This window comes from Narcine bancroftii, chromosome 1 (assembly GCF_036971445.1).
Source record: "Narcine bancroftii isolate sNarBan1 chromosome 1, sNarBan1.hap1, whole genome shotgun sequence".
Taxonomy (NCBI): domain Eukaryota; kingdom Metazoa; phylum Chordata; class Chondrichthyes; order Torpediniformes; family Narcinidae; genus Narcine; species Narcine bancroftii.
This window is the reverse complement of record NC_091469.1, coordinates 418,847,511-418,862,728: the sequence shown is the minus strand read 5'-3', so window position 1 is coordinate 418,862,728 and position 15,218 is coordinate 418,847,511. Positions and strand designations below refer to the sequence as shown.

The following is a 15,218-nucleotide window of genomic DNA, read 5'->3' as shown; positions in this document are numbered from 1 at the left end:
CAATAACTCTCACCTCCCCTTTGGAATTCAGCTCTTTAATTCGTGTTTGGAATTTGGCTGTGATGAGACCAACATCTGAGTAGACCTGGCAAAACCTAAACTGAACATTGCTGAATAAATTATTGGAGGGTCATTGCCAATTGTTACCCTTGTTATTGAGACCCTTCATAATTTTTGTGATGAATGAGAGTAGATTGAGCAGTATATATTTGGATTGGACCTATTTTACCATTTCCAATTCTCCTGACTGTCCCTTGATAACATGTGGAGTGAATTAAATTATCCAAAGGAGGCCACTGTGATGGATCATCCATGAGGCATTGTAGCGGGACATGATATTAGGCTTAGCATCATATTTTGGGGCTTGCTATCACTCAACATGTGGATGTTATTGAAGCCTCTACCTCTGTTCAACTATTTAATTGCCTGGAGCCATTCATGTTTAGTGTGGCTGGAATGCAGAATTTTAATTATTTGCAGAATTTTGATCTGATCACTTGGTCTCTCGGTGGCTGATATTACTGTTTAGCATGCCTGTACTCCCATAACACTGTTTTACAAGGTGGACACTTCATTCTTTGGTCTGCCCAGTATGCCTTTCTGCACTCTGCATTGACCCAGGGTTGGTTTTCTGGATTTATGATTAATCAAGTTCAAGTAGATAAATCCAAAATCTGCCTGACATGCATACCCTCTCTTGCCTACAGTTATATGAAAAGTGCTTCATAAAATCCTACATGTAGAAATCCCATACCCAAAATGTCAAGAGCCCATTGCTTTCCATAGCTGGTGCACGACCTGTTGAGCTCCTCCAGCACTTTTGTGTAACTGCTTCTCAAAACGACAACTGTATAATCATACTCAAATTTAATATTATTTATTCATCTGTTCAAGCAGCATGTTAGGCTAAGCTGTCCCTAATAATTTGATTTTACCTTTAAGTATTCTTTCTCACATTCTGTGTCTACTTGGTGAGTCATTTTATGGAATTTTTTTTTAATGTGGATGTCTTCCAACATAGCAACACACCCTGACTTCTCTCCCCTGAAAATGTTTGATGCTTACAGTTGTAACATCACAAGACAATATATCTTTTACAGGTGGTGGAAGAGGTCAGATGGATGTAATCCGTGTAGTGTACAGAAGATTGGGGGAGGGGGTGAGGGGTACAGGATGAAGAAGCTTTCACAATGCAATCATTATTCACTGCCAACCAAAACCATTTAAAGCCAGAAGAGATTCTTTAGTCACATATAAAAGTCAAAATGATATATGCACACAAAAAAAACCCTATTGACCCTGCACTTTTGGAGATGTTATCGGAAAATAATTTTTAAAAAGTAACCAGACACATTATTTTTTTTGTTATTTACAGATTAGGAGCTTCTTAAATTCTTTAACGTTGAAGCTTCCCCAAGACTTGGATCTTAATCTTATTTAGGAAGTATATAATTTTAAACCTAATCATAAAGGATTCCTTTCAGCACTTTATGAATTACTTTTTAAGATCTATGGATAGTTTCCTGGGTGGTATTAAGAAAATATGGAAACAAGACTTTCAACAACCATGAAAAGTGTTCATTCATCTTCTCTTTGTGTTAGACATTCATTAAAGCAATACATCAGGCCCACTTTTCTGAAGTTCAGATAGCTAAATTTTATCCGAACATCTGTTCTAAATGATGCATTACTGAGGAGGGTACTTTGTATCATTTGTTTTGGTTATGTCCTTCTCCCTTTGATTCCTGACAAGGGGTATTTTGCACTTTATCGTTAGTTTTTGATATTGATTCCTGGCACTTTGTTGCCTATCTTTGGAGTGAGTGGGCCAAAGGATTTAACATTGACTTCATCTCAATCCCATGTGGTGGCTTTTTCCTGAGATGGAAAGATGCTGCTTTCACCCCTCCCCCACCCCCAAACTCAGTGGTTGTTGGATGTGATGGCATGTCTACTACTGCAATGAATCTTAACTTTTTTTTTCCACTTTGGGGTTCTTTTCTCAATTATTTTCAAAACTTGTACATTAATTTTTTTGGGGGGTCTTTTTTGACCCTATTGTTATTAAGTAGTGGACTTCTTCACTTGACCAACAGCCCCTCTAGGGTGAGGCCAGATTTTTAGTTTAGAAATATGTATTTTCTCTCTTTTCTTTTCTTTTAATAACATGGGTTCATATGTTATTCAATATTTGTAAATCGATATTAATTTACTTTATCATTATTTTTATATGTACCTATGTAATTTGTGTATCTTAAAACTAATAAAAAGATTGAAAAAGAAAAAAAAAAGCCAAGCAAGGATTAAATCTTATTTCATTCATTTCCTGGAGCTGCAATAAGATGCCCATCTGGTAGGCCCACAATAAAGCAACAGAATCAAGAACTGGGTTATCTGAACAGTATTAATAATTGCATACTAAAACAGCTGGATGAATGCAACAAGTCAGAGGCACGAAAGAAGCAACAATATCCAAACAAAGAGAGGTCATATTTACTGACAACATACAGGAGCTCTGGAGGAAGGAAATGGGTACACATTTTACTGGACTGGAGAGTGCCCACCTTGCACATGTGCACAGTGCAGCAGACAGATCAGGCACTGTGTGTGAAAAATGACACAAGGCCTAAGGAAATCTGTGCAAGCATCTGCACGTCACAAGCATTTGCCACAAGTTGATATGTCAGAAAATACCTCTCCAACATATTAAACTTTAAGAAATGATGTAGGAGATCAAGTTTGGCATTGCTCTGTCTCTGCGACATCTATGGACTTTATTGTTGCTTGCATAATGACTTTTGATCTGTCAGGCTTTAGGGTGCAGTTAAACTGGGAAGTCTTGGTTTCCACAACATAGTATTTTGTTTACTCTTCACAACATGTGCCAAGATACCATTAACTGAATACAGTAAACTCAATATACCTAGGAATACACCACTTATATAATTTATAAGCTTTACAATCTGATTATGCTACTAATAGCAAACTAACAAGAGTAGCCTAGAGAAAAATATATGACAAAAAGGATTAAATGGGTGGGAACCACGTGCCTTTCGAGATTTTAATATGGACACTATTTCTGCATGAGTGAAACACATGGAAGTCTTCAGACAGTGTGATTGTAGCAAGCCGGCCTTTTCAGCATCTATAGGAGACAAGAATATATTGCCGACATTTCAGGCCTGAGCCTTTCTTCAAGGACATGTTGAAGAAGGGCTCAGGCCCAAAACATCAGCACTATATCTTGGTCTCCTAAAGGCGTTGAAAGGACTTTGGCCAAGTTCCTCCAGCATTTGTGTGCTTCCATTATTACTGTGTGCCTTTTACAAATTACTCACTAAGCCTAGCTCTATTTGAAATTACTTATTGTTTTCAAGACTGAAGAAATAGTTAGAATGCATAAAAGCTGTATTTTCCTTGTGTTTGTTTGTTTTCTTTCACTTCCTTGTCATTTTTAAAAAAATGTTGTCTCTTCATTGCCTATAGTTTTTGATTCTTTGTGTCATTGTATTTGGAGGGATGTGAAGCATTTACAAAGATCCAATTTCATTCTTCTTGTGGAACGTGAATCATGATTACCAACATGGGCAATTTAAACCAAATAGCTATAATATTCTGTCATTTATCTTTTGGTAGCACTTACTTTCTGTCCCAGCATTCCAGGAAGACCCATAAGGCCCTGAATTATAAAGGAGATTTAGAGAATTAATCATCTTGTTAGAGGAACTTTCATCTTTTACGGTTCTAATTGTTAAATCACAGCATATTTTACACTGTATAATGATGATGTCTCAAATAAGGACACTTCACAGGCATGTAATTAATCTGATCATCTAAAAATATAGATTATTTGACAATAGTTCTTACCATTTCACCTTTGATTCCTTGTTGCCCCTTTTCGCCAATTCTACCCTGCAAAAATCATACGTTGTTAGAATTTTCAACCTGTCTTATGTAGAGAAAACACAACCAAAACTAACAAAATAACAATCTGTACATGGAACACACTTTCTCGCCCCTTGCTTGAGGGTTTTCTCCTCAAAGGTCCTGAAGTGTCAACTCCTTTCAAATGTAAGAAAGGCATTTTCCAAAGCAACCACTGCTTAAATGTGAGCCTTGATGGAGGAGCAATAAATTTTGCCCGCACCTAGAAATCCCTGCCTTCAAAGATAGTTAAATAAAATAGTATTGAAATATTTATCCTGTCCCAAAGAATGGAAGCCAGCAAAGAATCAAAATTTATTGTCATGAACATAGAATCAGAGATCATTACAGCACAGAAACAATCCCTTTCTAGTCTGTGCTGAACTATTATCCTGCCTAGTTCCACTGAACTGCACCCAGCTCTACATACCCCTCCTATCCATGAACCTGCTCAAATTCCTCTTAAAGGTTAAAATTGAGCCTGTATTCACTACTTCAACTAGCAGCTTGTTCCACACTCCTAGCACTCTCAGTGTGAACAAGTTACCCCTAAATTTTTCACCTTTTACCCATGTCCCCTAGTTTGTATCTCATCTGTCGTCAATGAAAAAAAGCCAGCCTACATTTACTCCCTCTACACCCTTATGACTTTAAATACCTCTATCAAATCTCCCCTCACACTCCAGGGAATAAAGTCCTAACCCAGTGCTTCTCAACATTTTTCCCAACCCACATACCACTTTAGGTAATTCCTTCCTAACCACCCAAAACCTATGGCATAGGCTGACATAGGTTTTCTGTGGTTAGTAAGGGATTACTTCAGGTGGTATGTGAATGGGGGAAAAAAAAGGTTGAGAACTACTGTCCTAACCTGTTAACCTTCCCCTGCAACTCAGTTCCTGAATCCAGGCAACATCCTTGTAAACCTTCTCTCATTCTTTCTGATATCTTTCCTGTAGTTAAGTGACCAAAACTGCACACAATACTCCATATTTGGCCTCCCAACTCATATACTCAGTAAAGTGATTTATTAAGGCCAAAAGCTCTCTTTACAACCCTATCTACTTGTGCAACTACTTTCAGGGAATTATGTTTCTCTGTTCCTAGATCCTTCTGATCCTCTGTATTTCTCAGTGCCTTGCCATTTACTGTATATGTCCTTTCTTGGCTTGACCTTCCAAAATAGAACACCTCACACTTTGTCTTCATTAAATTCCATCTGCCATTTTTCAGCCAATTTTTCCAGATGGTCCATATCCCTCTGCAAGATTTGAAAGCCTTCCTAAACTAATTTACCACGTTATTATCTAGTCAGGGAAAATATCACAGCTGTGCTTAGACAATACAGCTCAGAGCGTTCATCTAAGAGGCTGTATGGGTGGAGCTGAAGAATCTTGCAGAGGGATATGGACCAGCTGGAAAAATTGGCTGAACAATGGCAGATGGAATTGATAGGCTTGAGGAATGGGAAAGGTGTTACCACACTGATAGGGTTGCATTATAGACTGTTCAATAGTCAGAGAGAATTGGATGAACAAATCTGTAGAGAGAGAGAGAGCAGAAAGTTGTGATAGTAGATTTTAACACAGCATATTGACATGCTGTAAAAGGGCTGGATGGCTTGGAGTTTGTCAAATGTGTTCAGGAAAGTTTTCTAAATCAATATATAGAGGAACCACTGAAAGAGGATACAATATTTGGTCTCCTAGACTGGAAGCCTGTGATTAGTGGTGTCGCTCAGGGATCGTTGCTGGGACGATTGTTGTTTGTTATCTCTATCAATGATCTGGATAATAATGTGGTAAATTGGATCAGCAAGTTTCCTGGTGACACAAGGATTGGAGGTGTTGTAGACAGCAAGTAGGCTTTCAGAGCTTGCAGAGGGATCTGGACAAACTAGAAAAATGGGCCAGAAAATGGCAGTGGAATTTAATGCAGACAAGTGTAAGGTGCTGCATTTTGGAAGGACAAACTAATGTAGGGCATACACAGTAAATGGTGGGGCACTGAGGAGTGCAGAGAAACAAAGGGATCTGGGAATGCAGATACATAATTTCCTGAAAGTGGCATCACATGTAGACAGGGTTGTGAAGAAACCTTTTGGCATCTTGGCCTTCATAAATCAAAGTATTATGTACAGGCATTGGGATGTTATGCTAAGGTTGTATAAGACATAGGTGAGGCCAAATTTGGAGTATTGTGTGCAGTTCTGGCCATCAAACGACAGTAAGATCGAAAGAGTGCAGAGAAGATTTACTAGAATGTTGCCAGGTCTTCAGGAGTTGAGTTTCACGGAAAGATTAAGCAGGTTATTCCTTGGTGCGTGGAAGAATAAGCGGAGATGCATGTAAATGCAAGTAGTCTCTTTCCACTAAGATTAGGAGAGATAAATGCAAGAGGACATGGCTTTAGGGTGAAAGGGGAAAGTTTTAGGGGGAACTTATTTACTCAAAGAATGGTGGGATTGTGGAACAAGCTGCCATCTGACATGGTTAAATTTTAAGAATAAATTGCATAGATATGTGGATGAGAGAGGTATGGAGGGTTATAGAATGGGTACAGGTCAGTGGGACTAGCAGAATGATGTTTCAGCACAGACTAGAAGGGCTGAATTGCCTGTTTTCTGTGCTATAGTGTTCCATGGTTCTATCATTAATATGGTCCCAGCACCAATCCCTGAGGCACACCACTAGTCACAGGCCTCCAGTCTGAGAAGCAATCATCTATTACCACTCTCTGGCTTCTTCCATATAAACAAAGTTGAATCCAGTTTACTACCTCACCATGAATACCGAGCATCAGAACCTTCCTGATTAACCTCCCATTTGGGACCTTGTCAAAGGCCTTACTAAAGTTCATGTAGACAACATCCACAGCCTTTTCTTCATCAACTTTCCTGTTAACCTCGTCTAAAAATTTTATAAGATTGATTAAACATGACCTACCACGCACAAAGCCACGTTGACTATCCCCTAATCAGTGGCTGGCTATGCAAATACTTGTACTGTATCTCCCATTATATAAGATATTCCAAACTTTAAAATTTCAACTTAAAATCAGATTGTCCTATACAAAGGATCTAAAATTTCTCCCCAGTGACGGTCTCAACATCGCCGCTATCTTCCTGCCAGCTCTGACACAACCTCGCGCATGCCCCATTAGTTATTTGCAATGTCTCAGCACTCTTCTGCAGGGTCCATCCTCCCGGTCCAACTACTGTTGGCTCTGTACAAGTTTTAAATGGCTTGATACAGGAGATGACAGTGGTTTATTTTAAATTATACAAATTAAATTTAAGCCTTTAAATTATTATTTCTTATTAAAATATTGTGATTTGCTTTTAACAACATCCACTGATCAGTGGTAAGCACCAGATTTTGTCTTGTCCAAAATGCATCGCTCAAAATCAACATTTTAGATGGAAATTCTTGGGTCATCCTATATACAAGTTGTCCTATACAACCACATATATGGTATATCTGATCCCTTAGAGCAGTGGTTCCCAACCTTTTTCTTTCCACTCACATACCACTTTAATTAATCGCAATGCTATTGGTGCTCTGTGATTAGTAAGGGATTGCTTAAGGTGGTATGTGAGTGGGAAGGGAAGGCTGAGAATCACTGCTTTTGACCCAATTGTTACTGAAATATTTTGCTCATGACAAATTGTCATTAGACCATTTCCTTTGGAGTTATGAAACCATGCACATAACAAGCCAATTAGGTACACCCACATACCACCTTAAGCAATCCCTTACTAATCACAAAGCACCTATGGCATAGGGAATATTTAAAGTGGAAGGAAAAAGGTTGGGAACCACTGCCTTAGAGCATCTTCCATTAATTTAACTACTACTGACATCAGGCTCACAAGCTTATAATTTCCAGGGTTACTTTTGGAGTGTTTTTTAAACAACGGAACATGAGCTATTCTCCAATCCTCTGGCACAAAACCCGTGGGTAAGGAGATTTTAAATCTTTCTCCCAGAGCTTGTGCAATTTCTATATTAGTCTTCCTTAAATGTCCCAGGGAATATCTTGTCAGGCCCTAGGGATTTATCCATTCTTATTTGCTTTAAGACAGCAAGCACCTCCTCCTCTTTAATCGGTATAGGATCCATGACCTCATTGCCTATTTTCCTTACTTTCCACAATTCTATGCCAGTTTTCTGAGTGTAGACTGATGCAAAAATCTATTTAATAACTCCCCCATCTATTCTGGCTCCAAATAAAGCTGACCACTCTGATCTTCAAGGGGATCAATTTTATCCCTTACTATCCTTTTGCTCTGTATATACCTGTGGAAACCCTTTAGACTGTCCTTCACATTGTTGGTCAAGGCAATCTCAAGTCTTCTTTATGCCTTCCTGATTTCCTTCATAAGTTTGTCCTTGCATTTTTATACTCCTCAAGCACTTGATTTGCTCCGTGTTGCCTATACCTGCTATATACCTCTCTCTTCTTCAGATCCCCAATATCCCTTGAAAACCAAGGTTCTCTATGTCTGTTAACTTTGCCTTTATTCCTGACCGGGCCATACACACTCTGTAGTCTCAAAATTTCACCTTTGCAGGTTTTCCACTTACCTACCACATCCTTGCCAGAAAATAACTTATCCCAATCCGCACTTTCTAGGTCCTTTCTCATTTCCTCAAAATTAACCTTTCTCCAATTTAGAATCTCACCCTGAGGCCCCGACATATCCTTCTCCACAATTAACTTGAAACTAATGGCTTTATGATCATTAGACCCAAAATTGTAGAAGTTTGCATTTATAAGATAGCTACAAATAGTGATTATAAGAAAACCAGCATAGAGTTAACTCAGTAACACAAATAAAGTCAGGTTGGGAAAGGCACAAGTTTCAGGCAAGAAAACCTTCTAGGCAGGAAATTAGAATCAATCATCACATGCCCAAGTCATCTCAGAGTAATAGAATGCATAATGTCTCTAACACAACTTCTTGTCCATCAGGCTTCCATTCATAAATTGACTTCATATCCAAGTACAGTCTACTACTACCACCTGTCAGATGCAATGTGATTTGTCAAAGGCTATAGTAACACTAATGGCACCAGCCCAGCCTGATATTGTTTCTGCTCAGAAGTTTTGGCTACCATTGTTAACTTTAATGACAAGATTAGTATGAACTATCCTTTACATGCGTTAATTAAATACCAGAAATCAGGCAGAAAGGGAATGGATGTCGATGTGTACTGGGAGCAGCCCTTCCAGACTTCTGTAATTTCTGTCTATATACAAGGATGTCTCTTAATTATGACTTGTACATGAGAATAAATGATTGATGTCAAACCATTTCTGTCTTTAGAAAGATATGTAAGATGTAAAACATAAGCTTGTAACAAAGAGTTCAAAGAAATGTTATCAACTTTGTATGCAAGAAAATGCCTTAAATATTGTACTTTCTGAATGAATTCTTTGAATGAGATCCATCAGTATTAGTGAGGTGACCTTGTCTACCCATTGGACTCAAATAAATTCTATGTGTGTTGTTCTGCATGGCTTGGTTGTACTTTTAGTGTCTTGACAGGAGCACGGCTATCACAAAATGTTGCCCTACACATACTTCTGTCACCTGTCCTGGCTCATTCCCTAATAAGAGATCCAGTATTGCACTCGCTCTAGTTGGTACCTCTACATATTAATTTAGAAAACTTTCCTGAACACATGGATAAACTCCAAGCCATCTAGCCCTTTTATATTATGGGAACCCCAGTCAACATGTGGAACGTTAACATCTCCTTCTATCACAACCTTGTGTTTCCTGCAGCTGTCTGCTATCTCTCTATGGATTTGCTCCTCCAATTCTTATTGACTTTAATGGTCTTTATTACCACCCCATGAGTGAGGTCATAACTTTCAGTTCCTCAGCTCCACCCATATAATTTAGTTAAACAAGCCCTCTGGTTTGTCCTGTCTGAGCACAGCTGTGATATTTTCCCTGACAAGAAATGCCACTCTTCCTAATTTCATCCCTGCATCCCCTCGTTCTATCGGGTCTGAAATAATGGAAGCCAGGAACATTGAGCTGGCAGTCCTGCCCCTCCTGCAACCAAGTTTTATTTATGGCCACAATGTCATAATTCCACATGCCAATGTACACACTCAGTTCATATGCCTTTCCTACAATACTTCTTGCATTGAAATAGATGCACCTTTTCCACCATGTACAACCCTTTGAATTTAGAAGCTGCATGCAATTTGCCCCTCATCTTTTTCCTCCTCTACCCCCTATCTGTTCTAGCACTCTGTTCCCATTCCCCTGCAAATCTAGTTGAAACCCCCAGACAAGTACTAGGAAAATTTCCTGCAAGGATATAAGCCCCCTCCAGTTCAGATCCACACCGTCCCGTCGGAACATGTCCCACCTTCCCTAGAAAAGACCCCAGTGATCCAGAAACATTAAGCCCTCTCTGTGCACGTCTTTAGACATGTGTTAAGCTGCATTATCCTCCTATTTCTAATCTCACTGGCACGTGGCAAGGGTAGCAAGCCTGAGATGACAACCCTAGAGGTCTTGTCCTTGTTAGCACCTAACTCCCTGACCTATCTTTGCAGTGCCTCATCACCCTTCCTTCCCTTGCTATTGGTTCCTATGTGGACCATACCATCTGGCTGCTCACCTTCCCTCCTGGGAATGCCATGAACTCGATCTGCTCTTGCCTTCTAAATGTGTCATCCAACTCCAGATTCCATTCCCTATCTTGTGTGTCATGGAATTCGTTGTTTTGTGGCAGCATTATGGGTGCAAAAAATGCTGTAAATTACATTTTTTTTAAAGTAAATAAATTAGTGCAAAATAAAAGAAAAAGTAAGGTTTGTGTCCAAAGATTCATTGTCCATTCAGAAATCTGATGGGTGAGTGAAAGAAGCTGCTTTTGTACTGTTGGGTATTCTTTTTCAGGCTCCTGTACCTCTTTCCTGATGGAGAAAAGGGATGGCCTGGGTTGTAGGGTTCTTGAGGACAGAGACTGTTTTTTTGAGATACTTCAAGAAAATGTCCTCAATGGAGTGAAGACTAACACCCATGGTGGCACTGGTTGAATTCACAACTGTCTGTAACCTTTTCCTGTCCTGTGCATTGGCACCTCAATACCAAACAGGGATGCAACCAGTCAGAAGGTTTTCTGCAATACACCTGTAGAAATTTACAAGTCTTTGTGACATACAAATCTCCTCAAACTCCCAACAAAATATAGCCGCTGGTGATCCTTCTTCATGATTGCACTGAGATGAAGGCCCCAGGATAGATCATCAAAGATGTTGACTCCCAGGAATTTGAAGGTTTTTTATTTACTCTTTCCACTGCTGACCCCCTCGATGAGAACTGGTTTTTGTTCACTGGGTTTCCCCTTCCTGAGGTCCAAAATCAGTTCCTTAGTTTTGCTAATGCTGAATGCAAAGGTATTGTGACACCACTTAACTAGCGGATCTATCTCACTCCCGTACACTTCTTCACAGAATCTGTGATTCTGCCAATGAACTTGGTGTCATTGGCAAATTTGTAGTTGCCATTTGAATTGTGCCTACCCATACAGTCATGGGTGTAGTGTGAATAGAGCAGTGGGCTAAGCATACATCCTTCACACTGATTGCTGTCTTCTGATGAGCAAGAACATTGGGCCATGTTCCAATGAGGAAGTCAAAGTTTTAGTTGCAGAGGGAGATAAAAAGGGCTATGCTTTGAAGCTTGCTGACCAGTACTGAGGGTGTGATGTTGTTGAAAGCTGAGCTGCAATCAATGAAAAGCAACCTTATGTATGTGTTGCTATTGTCTAGGTGATCCAGGGCTGAGTGGCAAGACAGTGAGATTGCATCAGAGTGGAGCACTTGTTGCTATAAGAAAATTACAGTGGGTCCAGACCTTTTACTTAGGTATGCATTAATTCTGGCCATGAACAATATTTCAAAACATGCACACAGGACCTGATGAAGTCGGTGACAGCTGTGGCATATTCATTCAAGCTTGAAGATGAGTTCTTGAATATGCTCCAGCCCACCGTTTCAAAGCAGTCCTATCGGCGCTCTTCCACCTCCCTCAACCATACTGTCACCAGCTTCACCAATGATAATGTAGTCCTCAGTCTCTGCTTGTATGCCGAGAGTCAAGGTACAGCCAGGTGATCAGACTTGCGGAATTGCGGACATATGATGGGGTGGAAGGCCTTCTTGATGGTGATGTAGCAGTGGTCCACTAAGTTGGCTCCTATGGTGGCATAGGTAATATGTTGGTGATTGTTTATTCAAAGGCAGCTTTGTTGAACCACATTGGCAATGGTCTCTGGCTGCACCAAATTTGTTTGGTTCAGATACACTATTTTTAATCATTCGTCTGAAGTATAAATATATGACCTAAATAATTTACTAACCTTGTCACCTTTTTGTCCAGTCAAACCCTAGAAAACATAATAAAAATCCAATTAGTTATCTCATCTTCAGTGAATGGATTTGCATTCTTCTGCTATAGATTTTTTTCACCCAATCTCCATTGACATACATAGGCAGATTTTCCATGGGACATCCACCACACAAAACCTTAACCATCTATCCTAACAAGACTGCAGTCCTCCAAAGTCATTATATGACTTAATTTCTGTAAAGTACCATTTCATCACAGCCCTCTATTGTGATGGCTTCTAGCTTTCAGTGATCTCCACATGCAAGTTAATGCTGTTCTATGGCTATTAGTCTCTCAGACTGAAAGTGGGGGACAAAACAATGCAAATTGAAATATTTATGACATAGATTTTTCTCTTCTTTAATCACTTTGTCTCTTTGTAACATTCTGCTTTTCTTTACACAATTACAGTTTTGTTGAATTTTCTTTCATCTGCAAATGTGGATATGAAGTTCTTTCTTCCAAATACAACCCAAGTCATGCAATGAAAAGCTGCACCCTCTATGCAGATCCCACGGGAACATTACTTGAAATAGTTTGAAGGTCAGAATAATCTTCTTATCCCCTTCTTCCCTCCCCTTAATCCATTTCCCACCCAGCTAATGTACATCCCATCCAAACAAACACATTTCTTTCCTGAATAAGTTTATTTTTAATTAATAATGATTTATTGCACAGAAGTGGTTAAATGAAAATTAAAAAAATAAAAAAATAACTGAAGATACTAGAAATCTGAAAGAAACAAAAATATTGGGAACAATCAGCAAGTCAAATAACCTATTTTCATAAATGAATGAAAAGCATTTATTTAAAAAAATTCAAAATAATAATATGGACTGAAAATCAAATATTGCAAATGATGAGTTTATGTTTATAGATAATACGAAGGTTGGAGGAGTTGTGGATAATTTTGAAGGACGTCGTAGGTTACAACAGGATATAGATCGGATGCAAAGTTGGGCATAAATGTAGCAGATGGCATTCACTCCAGATAAGTGTGAAATGATGGATTTTGGTAGGTCAAACCTGAAGGCTGAGTACAGGGTTAATTGGCAGATACTTAACAGTGTGGAAGAACAGAAGAGACTTGGGGTCCAAATCTATACAACCCTCAAATTTCCCACACAGGTTGATAGGGTAGTTGAGAAGCCCTATGAGATGCTGGGCTTCATAAGTCAAAGAATTGAATTCAAGAGTTCAGAGGTCATGTTGCAACTCAACAAATCTCTGGTGCGACCACACTTAGCATATTGTGTTCTCTTCTGGTCACCTTATAAGAATGATGTAGAAGCTATGGAGAGGCTGCAGAGGTGATTTACCAGGATATTACGTTGATTGGAAAATAAGACATGAGACAAGGGCTGAACTGAGACTTTTCTCTTTGGAGTGTTGTAGAAGGATGAAAGGAGACTTAACAGAGGTCTACAAGATTCTGAGAGGCATAGATAGAAAGCCAGTGGCTTTTTTCCAGGGCAGGAATAGCAAACACCAGAGGACATGTGTACAAAATTAAGGGAGGAAAGTTTAGGGGAGACATCACGGATAATTTTTTTAAATACACAGAGAGTTTAGGGTGTCTGGAATGCCTTGCCAGGGGTGGGGGTGGTGGAAACACTAGAGGCATTTAAGAGACTCTTTGACTGGCGAATGGATGAAAGAAAAATAGGTTATGAAGTAGGAAGGGTTTAGTATATTTTTGGTAGAATATATGGGTCAGTACAACATCTAGGGCCAAAGGGCCCATACTGTGCTGTAGTGTACTATATTTTATAATTAAACACTAATATAGTATTAGGACAGATTTTACCCCCCCTTTTAAGAATTCTACTCGAGCTCATTAATTCTTTTGTAGGAATTTTATCATTGTTCAAGGACATGGAAGACGCTAACAACATCTTCTGCAATGGGGAGCACAATTCCATTCCCCATGCCAAATTGAAATTGTCATACAAATAGTAAAATAGAGCAGTGCAATTTGAAATATGGAAGCCACTCATTAGGATTTGAGATTTGTAATTGTACTGGTTTAAACAGCCCAGAAAACAGGGCCAGAGGTGTTTAGAACCCTCAGAGATCCACATCCAAGATGTGTCATCCATGCTTGGCAGCCCAGATCACAAAGGCTGTGGGCTCAGGGGGAGCAGCGCACAGCACCAGAACAGGGGAGCACAACCCCACTGAGGAGAAGTAGTTCATTGAGGGACTTGGTGGCCAAAGGACTCACACCAGGTTACAGGTTGCCTTTTAGCTGCTTGAGAATGGCTCGTGGGAACCAGGTCCTGATGGTGAGTTGGACTCCAGAAGGCCCTTGGACATTAAAAGCTTCCGAATCGTATTTGGAGATTTAAAAGCATTGGCAGAAGAGGATGCACTGGATGCCCAGAACTTGGATTCAGTGCTGGAACAGACAGGAGATCTAGTTTCTACAGAGTTTAAAGGAAGCAAGAGAGTGGCATCGGAGGAGGTGGTGGGATCCATGCATACTCAGTATCTCCGAAGGGATGGTCTTTAGCTTCTCTCGTTCTTCTTGATGGGGACACTGAACTAGTGACGCATCTTTGTGTGACTTTACAAGGAAACAAAAGTAAACAAATTTATGTATGTGACAATTATGAAACCTTGAAATATAAAGAAAAACATACATCTTCCCGCTAGATTAGGATTACATTTGGAGAAATAATAGATATGCTGGGAACGACCTTAGTAACAGCTCTTCTGAATTCTGGATGTAATTTTCACTACAGTAGAAAATCCAGATTCCAGAAATCTCGACCAATCGAGAATCTGGACTTTTTGAAACACCCACACTTTTAAAATTTATTAGGCTTTTGTGTGCATGTGCAATAAGTGACCAAAGTATTTAAAGAAAGCAAAG

General features: G+C 39.5%; 1 protein-coding gene across 1 annotated transcript in view; it reads right to left on the bottom strand.

The window, feature by feature from the left end:
• The window catches only part of LOC138753347 (acetylcholinesterase collagenic tail peptide), a 91,557-nt gene that overhangs the window by 34,888 nt on the left and 41,451 nt on the right, over positions 1 to 15,218 (bottom strand). The window contains exons 8-10 of the mRNA XM_069916240.1: positions 12,315 to 12,341; positions 3,868 to 3,912; positions 3,644 to 3,679 (exon numbers count right to left, since the gene is read on the bottom strand). Coding sequence (XP_069772341.1) covers positions 3,644 to 3,679; positions 3,868 to 3,912; positions 12,315 to 12,341 — 108 coding nt within the window. The remainder of the gene's footprint in view (positions 1 to 3,643; positions 3,680 to 3,867; positions 3,913 to 12,314; positions 12,342 to 15,218) is intronic.